This window comes from Haliaeetus albicilla, chromosome 8 (assembly GCF_947461875.1).
Source record: "Haliaeetus albicilla chromosome 8, bHalAlb1.1, whole genome shotgun sequence".
Taxonomy (NCBI): Eukaryota; Metazoa; Chordata; class Aves; order Accipitriformes; family Accipitridae; genus Haliaeetus; species Haliaeetus albicilla.
The window spans coordinates 11,186,691-11,206,907 of NC_091490.1; the positions used below are offsets into that span (position 1 = coordinate 11,186,691).

The following is a 20,217-nucleotide window of genomic DNA, read 5'->3' on the forward strand; positions in this document are numbered from 1 at the left end:
GTAGTTACTTAGTGAACACTGATGTAACAACAAGAAAAACAGCCTGATATTTCCAGTATTCTGCACACCATGTTGACTTTTTTTATTTGCATGTTTATCTCCTTTTGTTTAGACTGCTGGCATCAGCCGTCCCTTCTCCGCCATGACTCTGTAGATTCTGGTGTTTCTAAAGGAGCTCATGTTGGGCTTTCTGGCAGTCAGCCTGGCTGGCATGGTCCTTCACGGGGCCATGATGGTGTGAACCAGCGTGGTGGAGGAGGAACTGGAGTTCATCGCCACTGGAATGGCAACTTCCATTCTCGGAAAAGTTCCGCCTTTCAAGAAAAGCTGCCTGTTGAATCCAGGGAAGAAAAGAAGGAAGATAAAGAGCAGTTGCAATTTGAGGAAGAAGACTTTGTAAGTGTGTAGCTTCTCACTAGAAGTGGCAGCTGTGAGAATTGGCTTTTTGGATCTCGTTTTAATTAGCACTGATAGCTGGTGAGGATCTAGAGTTGCATTCCACTCCGTGTTCGAGATCACAATAGATTTAACAAAATTATTCTAGTGCTGATGGGATGCTAATTGGTACCCAGAGTCCTCAGGATTTGACGACCTGTTGGATTATGGGGTTTGGCACATTACTATATTTTGCCAAACGGTTATTGTGAACTGAAGACAGCATTGTAACGCACAAGCCAGATCTTGAGCAAAAACCATAAGGCGACACTTTTTGTCTGCCACAGGAAGAGTAGTTGTGTTGACTTTGTGGCTTTGCTTACAAAGCCTTTTTTTTTTTTTGCTCCTAAGTATATCTATTCAGCTTATCTTCAGTCTACCTGCTGTTCCTGTCTCCTGCATTCTCATACATGTTGGTGTTTGTGATAACCTTCCCAAGCTTGTTCATGACGTGCTCAGACCTTTGCAACCATCTGTCTTCAATCTTCTGGAATAGTATTTTGTTATGAGAGATGTTTTCCTATTTCTCTGTTAATCTGGGGATCGGGGTTTCTTGAGCCATTTCTGCCATCAGTATCTCAAATTTATCAACTTCTTATCCAGCATTCTGATTCACGTGGTATTATCAGTACAATAGTCTCTTACATCCTGGCTCTATTTTTACTGGAATATCTTTAGTTTTCCAAGCTTTTCCAAATAGTACTTGGACTTAACGGCTCTCATCCTTACCATGTGCTAATGCTTTAAGATACATGAACATTTTCTGCTTTCTCTTTTCAACTTAATTTTTTTCCTCTGTCCCTTGATGAGGATTTTATTGTTATCAGACCATGTATTTTGCTTTTCGCATCTTGTTTTCTGCTCTCTCTCTAGGCTCTTCTTGACCAGTGTAATGAGGTTGTCATGGTTTAACCCCAGCTAGCAGCTAAGCACCACAGAGCTGCTCACTCACTCCCCCTACCACCCAGTGAGATGGGGGAGAGAATCGAGAAGAAAAAAAAAAGTAAAACTCATGGTTTGAGATAAGAACAGTTTAATAGAACAGAAAGGAAGAAACTAATAATGATAATAATAACAATATTAAAATGACAATAATAAAAGGATTGGAATATACAAGTTATGCACAGTGCAATTGCTCACTGCCTGCTGACCAATGCCCAGTTAGTTCCCAAGTGGTGATTCCTCCCAGGCCCACTCCCCTCAGTTTATATACTGGGCATGACGTCACAGGGTATTTCTGGAATAGCCCTTTGGCCAATTTGGGTCAGCCGCCCTGGCTGTGTCCCCTCCCAACTTCTTGTGCCCCTCCAGCCTTCTTGCTGGCTGGGCATGAAAAGCTGAAGAATCCTTGACTTAGTCTAAACACGACTTAGCAACAACTGAAAACAGCAGTGTGTTATCAATATTCTTCTCATACTGAACCCAAAACACAGCACTATACCAGCTACTAGGAAGACAATTAACTCTATCCCAGCTGAAACCAGGACAGAGGTCAATATTGTCTGTAAGGTTCTGGTAACTCAGTCCTTTCACCTAATGCAATTCCTCTGACTTTGTCTTCAGTGCTAAAGCCATTGCTGCCTCCAGTAAGGAGAGTTTCTGGTGATAGTGCGCACACCTGTGTGTATCATCTTGAGCTGTTTGCTCCCTTATTCAGCTTTTTTTCTCTGGAAGGCTGTTTACAGGTGGAATTGTCATGCCAGTTTGATGGCACTGCTTCTATTCAGGAACTTAGGAGCTGGAGTGAAATATACTAATGCCCACAGCTGCTTCAGGCCAAAATCTAGAGTCTACACTTACATTGCCACAGGAGCCAGTTTGATTTAAGCTGCTGGGTTTTTTCAGTGAAGTGCTTGGGGAGTGATTGGTGCTGTTGTTCAGCTGCTTCTGCTGGGACTGGTAGCCTGCATCACAGGTTAACACCTGGAGAGCAGTGATAAAGCTTGTGTGTAGATTTCTGTTAATCTGATTTCTCAAGAATACTGTAATATTCAGGATTTCATAAGCTTGTTCTTTAGACTGTCAAAAGCCTGTTGAAATGTAGAATGTTATTGTTGATGATTGCGACTGTGTACTGTTGTAGTCTATCTTGGTCTAAATCTTTCTTCCATGTACTTCTTCAGTCTCTTCTTCAGTGCCTTGATGAGTGCCTTTCCCCAACTGCATGGCTGTTTCATCTGTAATTACTTTCCCAGTTTTTTTTTTTTAAGATTATAAAACCACACACTGTCTAGTAGCAAGCTTTGCTAAATAACTCCTGTATTGTCTTTGCCATAGTGGTGGAACTAATGTATGCTGTGTTTAAGTATGTAGCTGTTAGGCCTGTGTGGCTGACAATGGCAGCACTTTTCCTGAAAGGTCTGCAAAACAGGCTGTTAGTCTCCAAGGTCTCCTGTGGTGTGAGCACCCCTGCTATAAAACTAACCTGTAACTAAAAAATGAATTACTGAAGCAGAGGAATTTCTAGGGTCTGAGGCAGGAATTTCTGCTATCATGTGACTTTTTTTTCCTAACTCTTATAGAACAGGAATGCCTGCTATTTCAGAAGCTCATTATTAGAGACTTATGCTGTCACCATAGTAACTAACATATGAAGAATTCATTAAAAAGAGGAAAAAGATGGCTTTATTTTGAACTGAAGTTATTTGGGATGGGGGAAGAGGAATAGCTAATCAGGAATACTTGTCATTGAATGCTTAGATTTTCTGTACGCCACTTTGAGCTTGGACATGTCCTTGGTTGTTCCACTAAGTTGAATTCTGATACTGAATCAAAGGTAAGTCTGCAGAGAGCACTGAGTTTACATGCAGTATTGTCTGAAAAGTGGACTCTAAAGCCTAACATAAATTTACCTGTAGTTTCTTTGTCTGTAAATGTATATATATTCATTATTCCTTTATGTTAGGAGCCTAGTATTGCTTTTGTTTGTTTTTTTGTGGTTTTTTTTAATTAGTTAATGTATAATTATTGTATAAAAATATTAGGGAAATAAGACTAGATACTTCAGCTACTGATGATGTGGATTCTGTTTTATATTTGAGCTGCTGATTCAATACCTAAATGTTTTATGTGTATATTGGTTGATGGAATCTACTTAATCATATAGTAGAAGACTGAAGGGCCTATCCTGAACCCTCCGATAGTTCTGTTGGAAATATAGCAGAAGCCAAGGAGAATACAAACTTGATTTTTAGATGTCTTGTGACAAAGCACTCTAACTCAGGTGCTGTTCAGAGAAATTTACCTATACTCTGGGTTCCTAGAAGCATAATGTTATGTTAATGCTGAATTTTTTTTGTTACATGTGGTATAATGATATACTCATTTGCATTGTCTTTTTGCAGCCATCTTTGAATCCAGAAGCTGGAAGACACAACAACCAGAACAAACCTTTAGGGACACCTTCTGGAGTATGGGGTAGGTAAAGGTAGTTACATCACTGTACGGAATGCTGATGCCGAGGCAGAAAGTTGTAACTGATGTTTAAACGCTATTTTTTTCACTCAAAGAGATTTTAAAGACTCATGTGAAGCAGACAGTTTGCAGCTTTCTCTCCTTTGTTGTTTTCCTCCCACAATCTTCACTAATTTCTTGGCCTTTTTGCCTACTTGAAACTGTGCTTGTCTTGTCATAAAAAAACCTGCTGGTAGTTCTGCGTTTGCTTCCTGTCTTCCTGCAGTTACAATTTCATGCAGACATCACTTGAAGGGCAGAGCAGACTTGAGTGAAGTAGACATTAGTTCCTGACTTGTGATCTTCATATTAGAAATACAGCAAAACTGTCAGAATTCTGTAGTTTAGATTTATTTTACTTTTTTAAACCCAAAACAACCTTGCTTTTAATTCTGATGTGGTATGCAAATCTATACCTTTTTTAAAAAAAAAAAAGGTGGAACAAAGTACCAGTTCTAGCAACTAAATACGGGTTTGTTAATCTCTAGTTAAAATGTAGCTAGATTAGTTGGGTTAGATACTGTAAATAGTACAAATAGAAAAAAAAACCTCAAAAACACTTCTTGCTATAGTACCAGATTGTATTCTTTTTGCATGTTTGTCAGGTAGCTATTGTTCTGCTCAAAAATAATGCCAATCAGCATTTATGGGTCTTTTAGCTGTTTATACTGTTACTGTTGTTAAATTGTTCTGCTCCTGCAAATGTGTTGAGTTGGCCTAAGAAATATTAATTGTGCTTGCTAGTAAAAGCACTGTGTGTTTTGAGGTATAGGTAATGCAAAGTATTGTTGCTGTGTTAGTGAATTAACAAAGCTAATCCATGGTTGCTCAAAAAAATGCTAGTATCTTTTCTGATTCCTGAAGTATGATGGAAGGCTGTTAGCTGATGCCACTGTATGTTTTTCCCTTCAGCATTGAGGAAGCTGTTGTGGTTAAATGAAAAAAGATTGGACTTTGACATCCTTATCCAGGATCTTTGGTCAAATCTGAAACAAAGGCCCAGCTGTCAGCAGTCTCAAAATCAGATGTGTGGCATCTGTAGGGGAGAAACTGGACCAGTATACTGAAGCTGTTATGAAACTGAATGTTTGTATTTCAGAATTTTTCTTGTTTTATTTTTACAGAAAACCCCCCTAGTGCCAAGCAACCTACCAAGATGCTGGTCATCAAAAAGGTTTCAAAAGAGGATCCTGCCGCCGCCTTCTCAGCTGCATTTACATCACCTGTTTCTCACCTGGCAAATGGCAACAAAGCCACCACCATTGTCCCAAGTGTCTACAAAAATCTGGTTCCTAAACCTGCAGCTCCTCCTTCCAAGGTACAGGGGTTTCCAGTGAAGTTAGTGAACTGCAGATCAAGGGAGAACCCTCTCCCTTGACAAGGGAATCAACCCCCTAGCAAACAGTAGGAATTGGAATTGCAGTGGTTTCTGGGCTAGTGGCCTTTACAGTAGAGGTCTGTTTACTACTAAAATTGTTGTTCCCTGTTAAAATGCCGTTTGGTCTTGTCCATACAGGGAACTAACCTCTTTTCTGACTATACTAATGTCTGTTTGAGTGGGTGTGTTCTCATGCATTAGACAAATCCTTACCTTAATTAGACAAAACAAGCAATGCTAGAGAAGTGGAATGTGTGCTACAATGTGCTTGAATCGTTCACGTGATGACCTTGAAAAATCTTTATGGGGTTACAATACTTTGATGTGTTTAAAACACAATTGAGGCTGAGATCAGATTAGATTGTAACATCCTACAGTTTAGCTCTAATTTAGTTGAGCCGTAAGACAACCTGGAGAAGTAATGTGTTTTGTGCTATAATTCTTTTACTGAAAGAAATATAGGAGTGTTCAAAAAAAAAAAAAAAGGTGTTCTTTTGTTTCTTAGTTCTAGGCTTCATCTTGCCCACTTTTCCAGAAAATCTACATATATAGATGCCCTAGAAACTTTGTAGGATTGATAGTGAAAGTATTTAAGAAGCTGAAGAAAATTATTAGCTAGGTTGTTCTTTAAAAAGGTGTCCAAATACTTTAGGTTCTAAAATTTATTAATTACTAATGCTGGCTGTGACATTCAAACAAAATCTTCCCTGTGATTAGAGTAGATTAGCTTACACACTTCAAAGATAAAAGCAAAATAGGAAAGATTAACAGCTTTTTTTTACAAGAAAGCAAGTTTAGAGCTCCTTTCCATTTCATAAGTTTCTCTTAATTCAGGCTAAGTTCTGCCAGCTACAGGAAAAATCCTAATGGTTAAAATGATTATCGAATAATCTTGTATAAACCCTTAATTTGACAACTGATCTCCTTCTCGGTGAGATGGGATAAATTGGCCCATTATGAAGAACTCTTTTATTAATAGCGTTTATGTCACATACAGTTTTCAATCCATATACATACTTGGTTAGAATAGTTAAACAAAATGCAGCTTCTGATGGATAAGGAGCCTCTTGTGGCTTTTATTTTTGCTTGTACAGCTTGATTGATATATGTGTATATACAGTCTTACCTGGTGTTAGTCTGCATGTTTTGAGTGGTCTTTGAAACAAAAAGCCAAGGACATGTTTTCTGTCCAGACTGTTAGATTGTTTCTTTGATTGCTTCAAAGTAAACAGAATTTTAGTGAGCAGGAATGCATACAGCTTTTCTGTCTTAGCTGCTGTTGTGTGCAAAGGTAACTTGCAAGATCTGAAAGTTGGTGCTGTACCAAGTGTAGAGACTGAGAGACTGAAATGCACTTCTGAAAGCTATGTAGATGTCTGTTGTTACTGCTGGTCATAGTATACTTGTTGCTTGAAATTGTAGAATTTGGACGTAAAAATCTGTTTAGCTATTATTCCTTGCTGTGCAGTCACCATTGCATTTGTTTTTACTACTTCTAAAGCCCATGGTCAGAGGTTTTTTCATTAATTCCATCTAGAAGAGCTGCTCTTGAACCTTTTCCTAACTGTGTTCTGAAATTAGACTCTAAGTTTTGATTCTTCAGATGAAACAAAAATTACATTAACCAGTGCTCACAGTTGGAGTTAACCCTTTAAATCTTATAGGTAATTTGAAAAATATGATCTGTTTTTCTGAGAGAGCCTTGTGACTGTGGTATGAAAGTTCAGCTTACATCAAAAATAGTGGTAGGGCTTTTTTTGCTAGCTTGGTTTACATGTTACTTAGCTCTCATTTGCATTCCAGATTGTGTATGTATATTTAAATCAGATATTATGGCAATATGTAGTGGTAGCTGCCTAAGTTCCTTTTAATGAAGTAGTTACTGTACTGAACCAGTTGGTAGGCCTGGATTACACCTGGATTCATACCTGAAGCATTACAGTATTGATAACATATGAAATGCTATTTGGCCAGTGGAGAAGGTATTGACTTTTGTTATGTAGCCCAAGAGATCAGTCATGTTAAGCAGCATATAAATATGTACTTAGTGATTTAGATACTAATTTTTAAGTGTGTATGCATTGACATGGTGCTGTGATTGTTGGGGGAGTGTGGTGCTCCTCAGCTGTGGGGATTGCAATAGGGAAGAATTGTCTGCTGGTGTCATCAACAGTGCTTTTGTTAATGAGTGGTGACCATTAGCAAAGCTAAAAGGTGGGGTATCAGCATATCCTTAGCCAGAAAAACTGCATGCATGATGCCTTTTTTTAAAGGTACAGGCATAAAGCAGCTATGGTAGGATGCATTATTCTGAAGACTTCTAGAAAGTTGTACAGAAATTGCAGTGCATAAAGTAGTAGAGGGGTCAAAACATTCCTTTTGACAAAGTCAGCAGTATTGGAAAGCTGTCACAGGCAAACTGAATGAAAAATGTTTTTGTTAAGTTGTACCAAGTAGTGTTGAAAGGAAGAGAACTGGTGGCAGTGAAACAAACACGTTCTTTCTTGGCTAATTGAGATGGCTAATTGTTCACAGTCAAGCAATTCATGAAGGTCATAATCTGCAAACGATTCCTTTTTGATATTGATCTCTAGTTGTTGTGCTTGAATCTAGTGGCCTCCCTAAGAAAGCAATAGGGGTCTGTCTTTGAATTTGTCTAAGCTGCCCCTTTGTGGAAGCTGAGAGAACAGCAATCAGCAGCTAAGAACTGAGTATCTGAACAGTCGTGCAACCACCAGATCTGCGGAGAGAAACTTTTTGTTGTAGTAATTCTACAGCCTAATTTTAGCACCGGGCAATATTGTGCAGATAGGGATGTTTTCTGGATTTGAAGGGAATGTTTGGAATGTGTGCTGTGAATGCCGATTAATCCATTCAGTAATGTGGACTGCTCTTGTTTTTAAGTTGGAGTAGAAGAGTAATGCTGGTGGCCTTCCCTACTATTTATTTATTTTTAAATGAATAAAATAACCCAGTGGAGAGTGAGAACGTACTGAAATAATGGCTTCTGCTCTCATTGCTTACAGAATACAAGATCTGTTGCATCTCAGATTTAATTGTATCCCACTTGTGTGTGAGTTATTTTGCTGATGATTTGAAGTTGGCTTCAGAAGTCTAATGGGTCGAAGGAACCAGTATGTTTTAATGCTCTGATAGGTGTATTTCTCATGCTATTTGATACAAGTTTCTTGTTAGGATCCTTTTTGTAAAAACTGTCACTTCACAGTGTTTGCCCTTGGCTGATAAGGGAGGCTCAAGAATAACATTCCAAGTAACAAAAACTTATCTTGAAGTCTTTGTTTTTCAGCCAAATTGCCAGTGTATTTGAAGGGATACTGCAGAGAGTATCCAGAGCAAAACAGCAACTGCTCATGCACTCTAATGAACTGGCTGCTTTTTCTTCTTTTTTTTTTCTTTGTTCTTTTCTCTTTTTTTTTTTTTTTTTGTTTTGTTGTCGTTGTTGGTAAATCAGTGCAATGATGGACAGTTTCAGAGCCCTAGGAAGTAAATAATTTGCATTCTCAGCCTGGACAGAAATATTCCTTGATGTGCTGCTTCCTCACACAGGTGAAGTTCCTGTCAAGTGATGCAAACCTTTTCTTTGTGGCATACAGTGTTCCCATATGAAGTGTGAATTTAATTGGGATTTTTTACTTCCCATCTGTGTGTAGCTATAAGATGCATTGCGTTACTCAGTGGTGATTCCAGTTAATGAAGAGCAATGCTGTATTTTCGCTTTGTGCTCTAATGGTGTTTTACGGGAGGGTTTTGCCCATGAAGCAGAATTGTGTGTGGTTTGGGGAAAAGAGAAGATGACAGGGAAAAAATAATGGGTGTCGAGGTAAACTTGTTAACACTGTTCTTGGAGAGGGAGGAAAAAAAAATCCGTACAACAGCCAACATAATGTTTATTTATTTGTTTTACTACTTGCAAGCAACCGCTTCTTGTGCCTTGCCATTTACTGTCCAGTATTTTGTGTTCTCTTCAATATAGCCAAGTCCATGGAAAGCCAACAGAAGTGAACATAAACCAGGCTCGCTTTCCTCCAGCCGTGACTCTGCCTTTACCAGTCCAGTGTCTGTAACCAAACCAGCGGTACTGGCGAGTGGCTCAGTCCTCACCTCTCCCAAAGAGGTAAGGGGTTGGGTTTGGGGACAGGGTGGGAACTTCTATCACTATCGCCTGCTATAGCTTAAACATGATAAGGTCCTCTCTGTACATGGTAGCTGCCTTTGCACCCTTGAAGAATGACTCACTTGAACATTCTTAGCATGTTCTGTCACATCTCTGATACACTAAAAGAAATAAAAATGTGGTTTACCTGGATGTAAAGCCATTGGTATTTGTCCGAATGTATTAGAATTTCCCTCCAATATAAAAAAAAAAAGTACTAATGCTTTTAATAGTGTTGCATAACTAGACGTGCATAGACCTCGTGTTATCGGAGTGCAGATACCAAGAACTGATGTGAATAGATAAGTAAACTGATTCCCATGCTGTTCTTCAGTATGGAAAAAGAAGAGGAAGAAGGGTGATCTGCCTCATTTTCTTTCTCCAGAACAGCAGCACAGGCAGCGAGCTCTGAGGGGGCTGAGGGAGTTCAACATGTATACATGTGTCTTCATCTACAGTGTCTATTTTTAATTTTGGTGTTGGAAGGAGGTCATCTGCTGAGGTGGAAGCTGACTTACCTCTGGTTTTGGCCTGAAGTATGGAGAGAACCTTGGGGTATATGTCTGTTAACATTTCAGCAGTAACTGTGGCATAACATGTTTTGGCCAGCACTCCTATGCTTCACTTCATAGCTTGTATACAAAATGCTGCTTTGGACCTTGAAATTCCACAAAGCTTAATACGAAAGTGACACTGAATAACTTTTCTCTTCTGCTCCTGGGAATCAAAATTCAGCAGGTTTGTGATCATATGTAAAAACAACAAAAATAAAACAGAAGGCGATAAATTACATACTCACAAAATTTGAAATTAGTGTGTTTGTGTTTCAAGTGTAACAGTGGGGTTTTTTACTTGTGCATTTGCCTTGTTCGTTTACAGATCTTGCTTCTAAAATAAGACCTTGTCATCTTTATGATTTTCTGCTTTGCAGGCTTTACTTTGCAACAGCCTGTACTTTTCTGCTTTAGCCACTGTTGGGTGTAAAAGCACTCATTAAAAGCAATAGTTAATAAACATGCACCTATCACTTTGACAAATAGATCTCCCACTGTACTCTGTTCCCTTACCTTGCTTTTGTCTGTCCTTAGACCAAGTCCTTTGTGCTACTGACAGCCTTCATTTTTGTGTAATGCACAGCATGGTATGGACACCTTTGCAGCATAAATATGTAAACTTAAATAGGCTTTCATCTCCAGGTAGATACTGAGAAGGGCATCCACTTTACCTCATACAATAGTAACGCAAGTCGTCTCCTTCACCCACACCCCAAGAAGGTCTTGCATGAAACTTTAGTCAGCAAAGATGTCAGGTACTAATCTGACAGCAGGAGTAGGCAGCTGGGTTTTCCCCAGAACAAGCAGTACTTCCTTGAATACTTCTTGTATTACCAGCATCAGTCAACTAAACAAAAACAGCTTAAAATTTCCTCCCAGCTAAAATTGAATACTTGTAATACATTTTTCTTTGGATCTCTTGGAGACTTGCAGTATGAAAACACAGGACCATGGCCAGCAAATACTACTGTAATCCTGCCTCCACAGGCCTACTACAAGTAATCTCTGCCTGTTTTTTTTCTGAAATGAGGATAATGCCCCTCCTGCAGAAGTGTTGAAAATATCACCTTTATTCATAAGAGACCACAGTGTGTTGAAAACTAAAAGGGTGCCAACTAGCACTGGTACTGTGTACCCACAAGCCGGTCTCAGGTAACCAAATTAAAATACAGTCTGAGCTCTTAAAATGATTCAGGATGACTTTTCCGTAAGAGTAGCCATCCCTGTTAGACTGGCACCTGAACAAATCTGAGATGATGCATAGTGCTCTCATTTAAAACAAAAAAACAAAAAAAACAAACAAACAAAAAAAAACCCAAAAAAAACCAAAACACAACATGCACAACCGAGAGATGCCTTGATGTTTCAGTCAAAGGGCTAAACTTACCTTTAGAAAAAATGCCAAAAATTACTACTTGTACCCCTTTAATACTAAAAGAGAATGTTATGTAAAAACCCTTCTACAGAAAGTTATGCATAAAACCAGAATTGAGGTGAAATTAAATTCCCTTTCAGGAATCTGTTGTTTATAAACTTCAGCTATAACTGTCTTCCCCTGAAGTGTAGAAATTAAGTTTTAGTATCTCAGCAGTTCCGTTCAACATTAAAACAGCCACTAGCAAAGAGCTCGAGTATGCCAAATTACCAGAAGACATCTAAATTTTTTTGTCTCCTTTGTTCATTGTTATCTTCTGTCACTGCAGTCAAACTAGTTACCATGTTGAGAGCTTAATTTCAGTACTATGCTAGCTTTTTATCCTAATACTCACTTGTTATGTCTGTTACAATTGCTGATTTGTTCCTTACTGTGTTGAATTAGGCAAAATCTGAAAAGGCCACCTGAGAAATGTTTACTGTAAGGCATGTTTACTGTAAGGCATGCACTTCCCTGAAAGGCATTATTTCACACCAGTGTTTCATGTGCAACAGGCATTAGAAATACAAGCAGCAGTTGCTGCCTTGTTTTTGTTTGCTAAATATTTCGATTCCCTTGATCTTTGCTCAGAGCTCTCTGAGTGTGATAAAATTATTTTGCAAAGGAGATTAATTTTTTAAGAGCCTGAATTTGCAACCTTCCCACCCTAGCTTAAAAAAAAGGCAGGGGGGAACACAACAGACTAGGAAATTTTACTATATTGCAAAAAAATCCAAGTAAGTGAAGGAAAATATTCTAGTGTTGGGTATCCATATTAATGTCTAAATTCCTCATTGTCCTGGAGTAGCCAGACATGAACTCTGTATATGAGCAGAAGGTTAAGATATTGGGAACTTTCACATAACATGTTCTTAGATTTCTTTTGCATGTCCAGTCAAAATGATGGAACAGATTGAATCGGAAGCTCATCTTGGTTAGCAATGATTTTATTGCAATGTCATGGCTGGGGTACTGCAAATGTGCAAACTGTTGTGCCTTATGCCTGGTTCACAGACTCAGAATAATTAAGAAAGCTTAATCACTGTGGAAGAGCATGGGAGGTTACCTTGGGTTCCTGAATTGAGCTGAGCAGATTTCCCACAGGCTCCAGGGTTGTCTGTGTCTGACTACACACTGACCTATCTGGGCTGTGAGTGTCCATAGCAAGGAATCGGCAGTGCGCTCTCCAGGAGAGGATGCTGAGGCTATGGCTACCTATTTCGTACCCAGTTGTGGTTAGTTAAGCATGTGACCACTCTCTGAAAGGAGATTACCACCCCATAGCTTAATTTTAGGATAGAGTCTGTCAGGATGGCTTAAGATGCAAATTTGAACTGAGCCTAATCTCCTTAATTTTTTAATTTTTGTAGGGTAAAAGTCCGGCATGCAGTTCTCTGCCTTAATATTCTGTTGTAGGCTTCAGCATTGCTTGAGAGAGTTACATTGCCAAGGAACAAAATAAATGTATTCATGACCATGTGAATTGACTCCTAGGAGAAGAAGAAATTAAGAGTCAATAATGATAGGTGGGAGAACAGTGACCTGGGAAGGGAAGAAGTGCATGTGCAACACTAATCAGTATTTTGATGGAAATTTGACATTAGATTTTCTTTTTTGAGTGGTTAAAAGCCAGCCAAAGAACTGATGGGTGTTTGAAAGGTGTAAGCAGAGACCCTGAAGAGGGCCCTATCTTTGCAGCAATGTAGTTTGAAAGTCTCTATATTTTACCTTTCTTGTCTAGAGTCCTTCCAGCACCACCCCTCCCATCGAGATCTGCTCTTCACGCTTGACGAAGCTGATGCGCCGTACCACTGATAAAAAGAGCGAATTCCTGAAGGCACTGAAAGATGATAGGAATGGGGAGATAACAGAGAACAGAGAATGTGACAAGCTGGATGATGTAAGATCCCTGTCCTTATTGTATATATGATCATTATGCGTTTAAGGAGTTGGGTACTGAAAAAAAGCAGAGCAGTGTATGTAATTCAGGCTCTGGAGGACGAAAGGAATGACTTCCATTGGTCTGGCACACATGCTGTGGAAGTAGCGCACAGCACTGTGATGAAGGGAGACCTGTAACATGATGAAATGCAAATGGATAAGTAAGAAATTAGGTGGAAGGGAAGGTCACAGATGGTTAAGGTAATCTAGATTTTTGCAAGGATTCTCTAAGGAGTGGAACAATACCATATTTTAACATCTTAATTTGCTTTCAAACTTCCTTGTCAAGCTACATCCCCAGGAAAGCTGAATTCAGGGGTTGTGAAAGGTGCAGGATAGTGGCTCAAGCCTCAGAGGCTTGGACCAGGCCTCTAAATGCGTAAATCCGTGGCTTAATGTGTATGTAAAGGCCATCCTTTGGACTATTTAATTCTCACAGGTTTTTTTTTTACTCTCGCTCTCAAGCCACTTACTCCCTTGACACAAAAGTGCCATCCACCGAATGTTATTCCTATTGTGTTGTCTTGTCACAGCCAGCTAGAAGTTGCTTTCAACTATTATCAGTCCAGGCTCTGTAAAAAACATTGACTCAAAATGAAAGGCTTTACTTCCAAAAGCAGAAGCTTGAACTTGGAACTGTGCTATTGGCACAGTCTGTGCAAGCACACTTTAATGCTTTTATTTTTCTTTAGATGGAGAGCAACAGCACACCAGAACCAAAGGAAAACTGGGAAGAGAACTGCCATCAGAATGGCCTTTCTCTCCCTTTGCCGGAGGAGGGGGAAAACCTCTCTCATTCATTGGAAGCAGAACACAGGTGAGTAAATGGCAAAATAAGGTGTCTGGAGTAAAGGAGGGCGAGTCCTTGCACTGTGTGAGGAGAAAGAGAGTCATCTTTGAAATAGTCTCCTTCTGGGAAGCAGCAGTAGCTTTGTGTGTACTGAGCTAGAGGTGTGTGGGCTTCATGACTAGTCCTGGACTGGGTGGAGTCTTGTTTTATTTTCAATAAGACACTGATGACAGCTGAGCCAAGACTTTGCCAAGGTGTATAATTAAACTCCTGCGCTTCTCTAGTGCCACATCCCTGTGTGTTAATGCTGCCTAGATATTTACCTGCCCACACCAGGAGTGAGCACAAACCTAGTGTGATTCTGGTTAATTTACAAGCAGGTGTCCTAAATGGAATGGTCTGAAGACACACCCTCGCATGCACATGCCACTTTGTCTGCACTGTGCTGCTTTAAATGCTGTAAAAGTGGGGGAGAGTTAAGAAAATATTTACCTAGTATCTCAGCTTCTATCTCACTTCAGTGAGTAAGCAGTGTGTGAGCATCTGGTATAAGTGGATAGTAAGTTTTAGGAGAATCCTGAGCTGCAGTACTGGTTTGATTGCCTCATGTCCTCCTTCAGGGTCGTTGGGTAGAATTTCAAATCTCTGCCATGCTTTCCTTATGCCAGACTAGTTATTTACCCATTGTACAGGACTGCTGATGATTAAATATTTGTAAAAGACATTGAGTATGAAGAATGTTGGGTGAACACGGAGCATTGTTGAAGTGGTCTCTAATAGAAGATTCCCTGGTGAACTGGGAGTGATTTAATACAAAACCTTGTGCTTCATGGACAAAATGTTCTCTTCTTTGCCATTGTTCCCTTGCTTTAATTCCTGTGCCCCTTCTATTTTCTCCACAAATCAGGTTATTGAAAGAAATGGGATGGCAGGAATACCCTGAAAATGATGAGAACTACCTTCCCCTCACGGAGGATGAGCTCAAAGAGTTCCAAATTAAATCAGAGCAGGTATGTTTACAGCTCTTGCCACTTGTGACTGCTCTTCTCTCTCTCTCTTCTCATGTACAAGTCTTCTGTGGTGTAATTCTTAAGGAAGTTCAAGACGACAAAGAACTGAAGTGAGAGTGTAGTGGAATTTATGACTGCATTATCTGTGCAGAGCATGTGTATACAGTTAAATACATAATTTGTGTCCACAGATGGTTAGTGACAGTTGCTCTCAGCACTTTTGCTTGTTTTAAAACTTGCTTTCATTCCTACAGCGAAGAAGAAACGGATTTGGGAAGAATGGATTTCTTCAGGGCCGCGGCTCCAGCCTGTTGTTCCACTGGAGAAGCACTTTTAAGACAAAGATTGAGGACTCAGACACAGAAACTAGTAGCAGCGAAACGTCAGATGATGATGCCTGAAAGCGGGCACAAGAAAATTAAAATAAATAAAACCAACCCAATAAACTCAGTTCATAGTTCAACATGTGTTTGGGGTTGTATAAACTAAACAGAGTTTATTCTGTCTCCAGTCTGTTCAGTTTTTTCTTTTGTTGTTGATACTTCATGCACAAGGGAAATAATTGTATCCCAAAGAAGAGAGAAATTGGCTTCTTTAGCTTTTTCTTTTGGTTTTGCCCTAATGCTTAATAGAAGTTTGTGCAGCTAGCAAATTTTGACAAAAATCCCTTGTGGGGCAGTGCACAAGTTCAGTCTTGTAAGCAGGATACAAGTGGCTGACTGATCTTTGCAACAACAAGCTTCTAACAGTGCCGCCTGCATTACATAATGTTGTGCGGTAACAGTGTGCTAAAACAATCATTGTCAATGACAAAATGGCTATTGAAGTTCTAATTATGTTAAATTAATGCTAATAACATGAATTTTTTATTTTATTTTATTTTTTTTTGGCGGCTCGGGGAGCTTCATCACTTAACCAGGCGTTTGTGGTTTTCTTTTTTTGGGTACAGCTGTAAAATATTTGGATATAGGAATTGTTTGTGTTCTTCTTCTTGCAGCCTTGATATTCAGGGTGGATTGTAAAATATAAATTTTTTGTGAGATTTCAAAGATTAAGATTATTTTGATAACATTATTTACAGATTTAAAAAAGTGACTATCACATTGAGTCTGTATGAGGGGGAAAAACTACTGCATCAAAAATAACTAACTTGGAATAAATATTTTGCATCAGTTTGCCAATTCTAATTGTCTTTCTTATGTAAGAAAAGCTTTCCTCTAAAGGGACCTGCAACTTTGGGGGTTTAATAGCACTGGGGATAAATAGTTTCTTCTCCCGCTGTATTTTTCCACTTGGCAAACATTGCTGTAGTGCTCAGACTGCAGGAGCTAAACTCTTCCTTTAAGAAGGGAGAGGGAGAACAATGGTGAGATGATAGCCCATGTTTGTTTTTTTGAAAAAGAAATGAAAGAAAATATTCAAATTATCTTCCACTAAAGCAGTTTGCTTTTTTTTTTCCGCTTCATACAAAATCGTGAAGCTCGACTGGTCGGTGTCACTTGTTCCTAGTGCAATGCTGCTGTTTATGTTCACAACGTGGCAAGGGAATGTCTGAATCCAAAGCTGTTTTCATTGAAATCTTTTTTAAAAATTCATGAAAACATTTCTATTAGATTAAAAAGGATTTTACAAACAACTCAGTTGTGGCCTAAGCTATTTCAGTGTCTGTTTTAAGTTCAGCTTGTACACAAATGTTTTGCATTGGGAAGTATTTGCATGGTTGTGCACTGTTTGCAAGTGGGTTGGATGGAATTGCACATCAGGTATGAAATCCTGGTCTCGCTGACCAGAGGGGATTTTACCCAAGGTCTTGCTTGGGGTTTTTTTAATCCACTCCTGACCAGGCAGGGAGACAGATGCGTAATAAAATTTTAATGTTTAGCCGTGAATCTTTGCACCTGGACTCAAGGGAGCACTCGGCGACACCAGGTGTAACTCTGCTGCTTATGCCTTTAGTTCCTGCTGACAGTGGGGCATGGGCGCTGCAGGTGAACCCCGGTAAGAGCTGGGCTGAGGGGTGTTTCTTCATTGCTGCCGTCTGGAAGCCAAGCTCCAGTTGTTGGTCTACCTGGGAATTCTCAGGGAAGTGCTTGGGCTCCTGTAAGTGAAAAATTATGCAAATGTATTTGCATTGTTGTCAAGAAATGGGGTAAGACTAAAAAAGTCCTTCACATCAAATCTGTGCTGATAGCCACTTGTAATGAGCAAACTGGATTGCTAAACAATTCCTGTCTGGAGCAAGGGACCTGCCTGATGGGGGGGACAGCAAAGCGTGATGTGTGTGCAGCAAGAGCTCTTTGTGTTTCGTGCCAAACTTTTCCTTCAGCTTCTGTGCCCCGACCCTCTGATGGGATGTGCATGGTTTAAACATTGATGAAACTTCTAAGGCGTTGCAGGCTGCTGCCGGAGAGAACCTAATGGAGCAAATCCCCATAAATCAAACGGTGGCTTTTTCCTGAGCAGATCACTGATTACCTGTGACTGGTACTGCTGGCGGTGCAGGGGGAGGGTGACCTACAGCCCCCCCAGAAGAGCCTGCGGATGCTCAGCAAGCAGAGATGGGGGCAAAGATCAAAGGAGGGGAGATTATTCTGGGAACAAGGGGAGGGTGCCGGATGCCTGTGGCAGGGAAAAGGGGGCAGTGGGTAGAAGGAGCCGTTTCACCGTGGTGCGGAGGTTGTTCATCTGCTTGAAGATGGCGGTGCGGGGTTGGGAGCTGCTGCAAAGAGAAAAAGGGGCACCAGGGGCCGGGCACGGCCGGCAGCGAGCGCTTTGTAACCAGGAATGGGGGAGTGTGGCAGCGGAGGGGGAAGCCTCAAGCTGTGCATCGCTGCTGGCGAGGCCTCCCCCGTCTTGTTTTCTGTGGATCGCTCAGGGGGCCAAGTGACATTTTTCTCCCCCTTTCCAGTGCCCGTGGTAAACAGTGGGAACGGCCAGGGTCAGGGGTGCGGCCGCCCTCCCTCGCCCGTCCCAGCGTAGCAACGGTGGCTTCAAACACCGCAGCCGCCGCCGCCGAGCAGGTCTGTCCACGGGTCCCGGCTCGCCCCTGTAGAAGGACCCCTCTCCCCCCTCAGGGTGGCACCCCCAGGTGACTCCCACCCCACTGTGCTTCCAGGGTGCCCCATGCTGGGCGCGGGGGGATTCGCCTGCCCCCGCTGCCGCATGGCTTTCCGCTCCCAGCCGCTGCTACGGGCACACGAGGAGAAGCTGTGCCTCGGGAGCCCGACGACCGGCAGCTCCTGCCTCCCCAGGGGAGACCCACCGCCTGCGGGGGAGGCTGCGGGCACGGCGGGGAGGCCGCGGGACGCCTTGGTAGCGTGGAGCCGGGTCTGGCGCAGGGCGTGCGGGGATGGGACGGTCAGCAGGGACGGGGACGGGGATGGGTGCTGGGCTGGGATGTGCCGAGGGTGAGGAAACGAGGGTGATCCACCGCAGCTGGACCCGACCCAGCCTGAACCAGGGAGACCCTCCGTCCTCCCCCACTGCACCACACAGGCAGCCCTCCATGCCTGTTTTGCCAAAGCCAGAAAAGTCTGTACCGCTAAGCATTTTTTCCCCCTTCCCATTTGCCTCTGCGAGGTCGGGGTGTCCCAGCATGGGCACCGCGCTGAGCCACGCTGTCTCCTCGTGCTTCCCGGGCTCCTGCCAGCCGTGGGGGGACAGCAGGGGCCGGGGCGAGCGCGGGGGGCTCCCCTGGGGGACGTGCTCACCCCCCGCGAGAGGGCCCTGCTCCGCACGGCCGACCCCGCTTCCAGGAGGCTGACGGCAGAGGTACGGCAAACCCCATACCCCTGGGACGGGCATCGACACCCCAAGGGGTCCTTATACCCCAAGTCCCATGGCTGGTGGGGTCCAGCCCCTCCTGCCTGTTGCAAGCCCCTGTGCTGCAGGGAGAGCCCGGCCGGCGGCCGGCCCCACCGCGGGGACACGGGCAGCAGCCACAGGAGCTGCTGGAGGCCCACAAACGCCATGTGGCTGAAATCCGGGCCAGGACCCAGCAGCTGGAGCAGCAGAGAGAGGGTAGGCGCTGGCATGGGTTTTGGGGTGATGGGGGGGGCACCTGTGTGATGCAGTAACCCCAGGAGCGGGGCTGTGGGGGGCTGTGCTGAGCCCCCTCCCCACAGCCTCTCACCATCCCGCAGGGCTGTGCCGGCGGTTGGCGGCACTGGGGACCAGGGCGGCTGCAACCCCCCACCCTGAGCGGGAGGAACTGGAGCTGAGCTGGGTCCCGGAGGTGCTGCAGGATCATGTCGGACAGCTGGCACGTGGAGGGTGAGCCCCGGCCAGGGAGAGAGGGCTCTGCACCGCCCAGGGAGTGGGGTGCTCTCGATCAAGGGGCCCTCAGCCCCCTCCCCATTTCCCTGTTTCCTCCCCAGGGCGGCTCTCCGCCTCGACACCCACCTGCCAGCCATGGGGCCGCTCGCCGCCGAGGCCAGGTGAGGGTCCGTGGGCGACGGCGCAGCCGAGCCGGGCGTCCCGCTGAGCCCCAGCGATGGCTGACGCCGGGGCTGTGGCAGGGCACTGCGACTGTCCTACCTGCGCGCCGGAGGGCACAACCCGGCCATCCTGGCCCAGCTCCTCCACCTCCAGGCGGAGGCCACGGCGCTGGAGAAAGGAACCACGGAGCTGCACAGGGGCAGGAGAACAGGTAAGCCCAAACCCTGGCCCATCCCCCAGCTGGGACCCTGGCTCCACAGCCAACAATTGCCCCCCCCACCCCCCCCCACCCCGGCTGTACCAGCAGAGCCCCCCAGCGCAGGTGCTCAGGGCCTGGACGCAGCACTGCTGGCCGTGGAGCTGGAGAACCAGCGGCTGGAAGACGAGCTCTTGGCGCTGAAGGTCAGGAGGGCGAGGAGAGCTGATGTCGGTAGGTGACAAGTCCCAGGGAACGGGGCAGCCCCCACAGCCCCCGGTTGCTTCTGGGGTTGCCGCTGTCAGAGCCCCGGGGTTGCCAAAGGCTCAAGCAAATATGGGTGGGGGGGGGTGTCTCTGCACATGGGGCAGGGGGCCCTTGCACAGTGACAGCATTGGAGGGGCAGGACAATGTTCCCTCAGACACTGGGGAGGG

The 20,217-nt window shown here is 43.3% G+C and overlaps 1 protein-coding gene across 2 annotated transcripts in view; it reads left to right on the plus strand.

Moving 5' to 3' along the window:
* GPBP1L1 (GC-rich promoter binding protein 1 like 1) overlaps window positions 1–16,330 on the plus strand; it is a 35,533-nt gene extending 19,203 nt beyond the window's left edge. For both annotated transcript variants that reach the window (XM_069788853.1, XM_069788854.1), the window contains exons 5-12: window positions 113–396; window positions 3,780–3,852; window positions 5,013–5,206; window positions 9,261–9,401; window positions 13,150–13,308; window positions 14,042–14,166; window positions 15,047–15,149; window positions 15,404–16,330. In XM_069788853.1, the coding sequence (XP_069644954.1) occupies window positions 113–396; window positions 3,780–3,852; window positions 5,013–5,206; window positions 9,261–9,401; window positions 13,150–13,308; window positions 14,042–14,166; window positions 15,047–15,149; window positions 15,404–15,550 (1,226 nt within the window). In that variant the 3' untranslated portion in view covers window positions 15,551–16,330. The remainder of the gene's footprint in view (window positions 1–112; window positions 397–3,779; window positions 3,853–5,012; window positions 5,207–9,260; window positions 9,402–13,149; window positions 13,309–14,041; window positions 14,167–15,046; window positions 15,150–15,403) is intronic.
* Window positions 16,331–20,217: the final 3,887 nt, after the last annotated feature.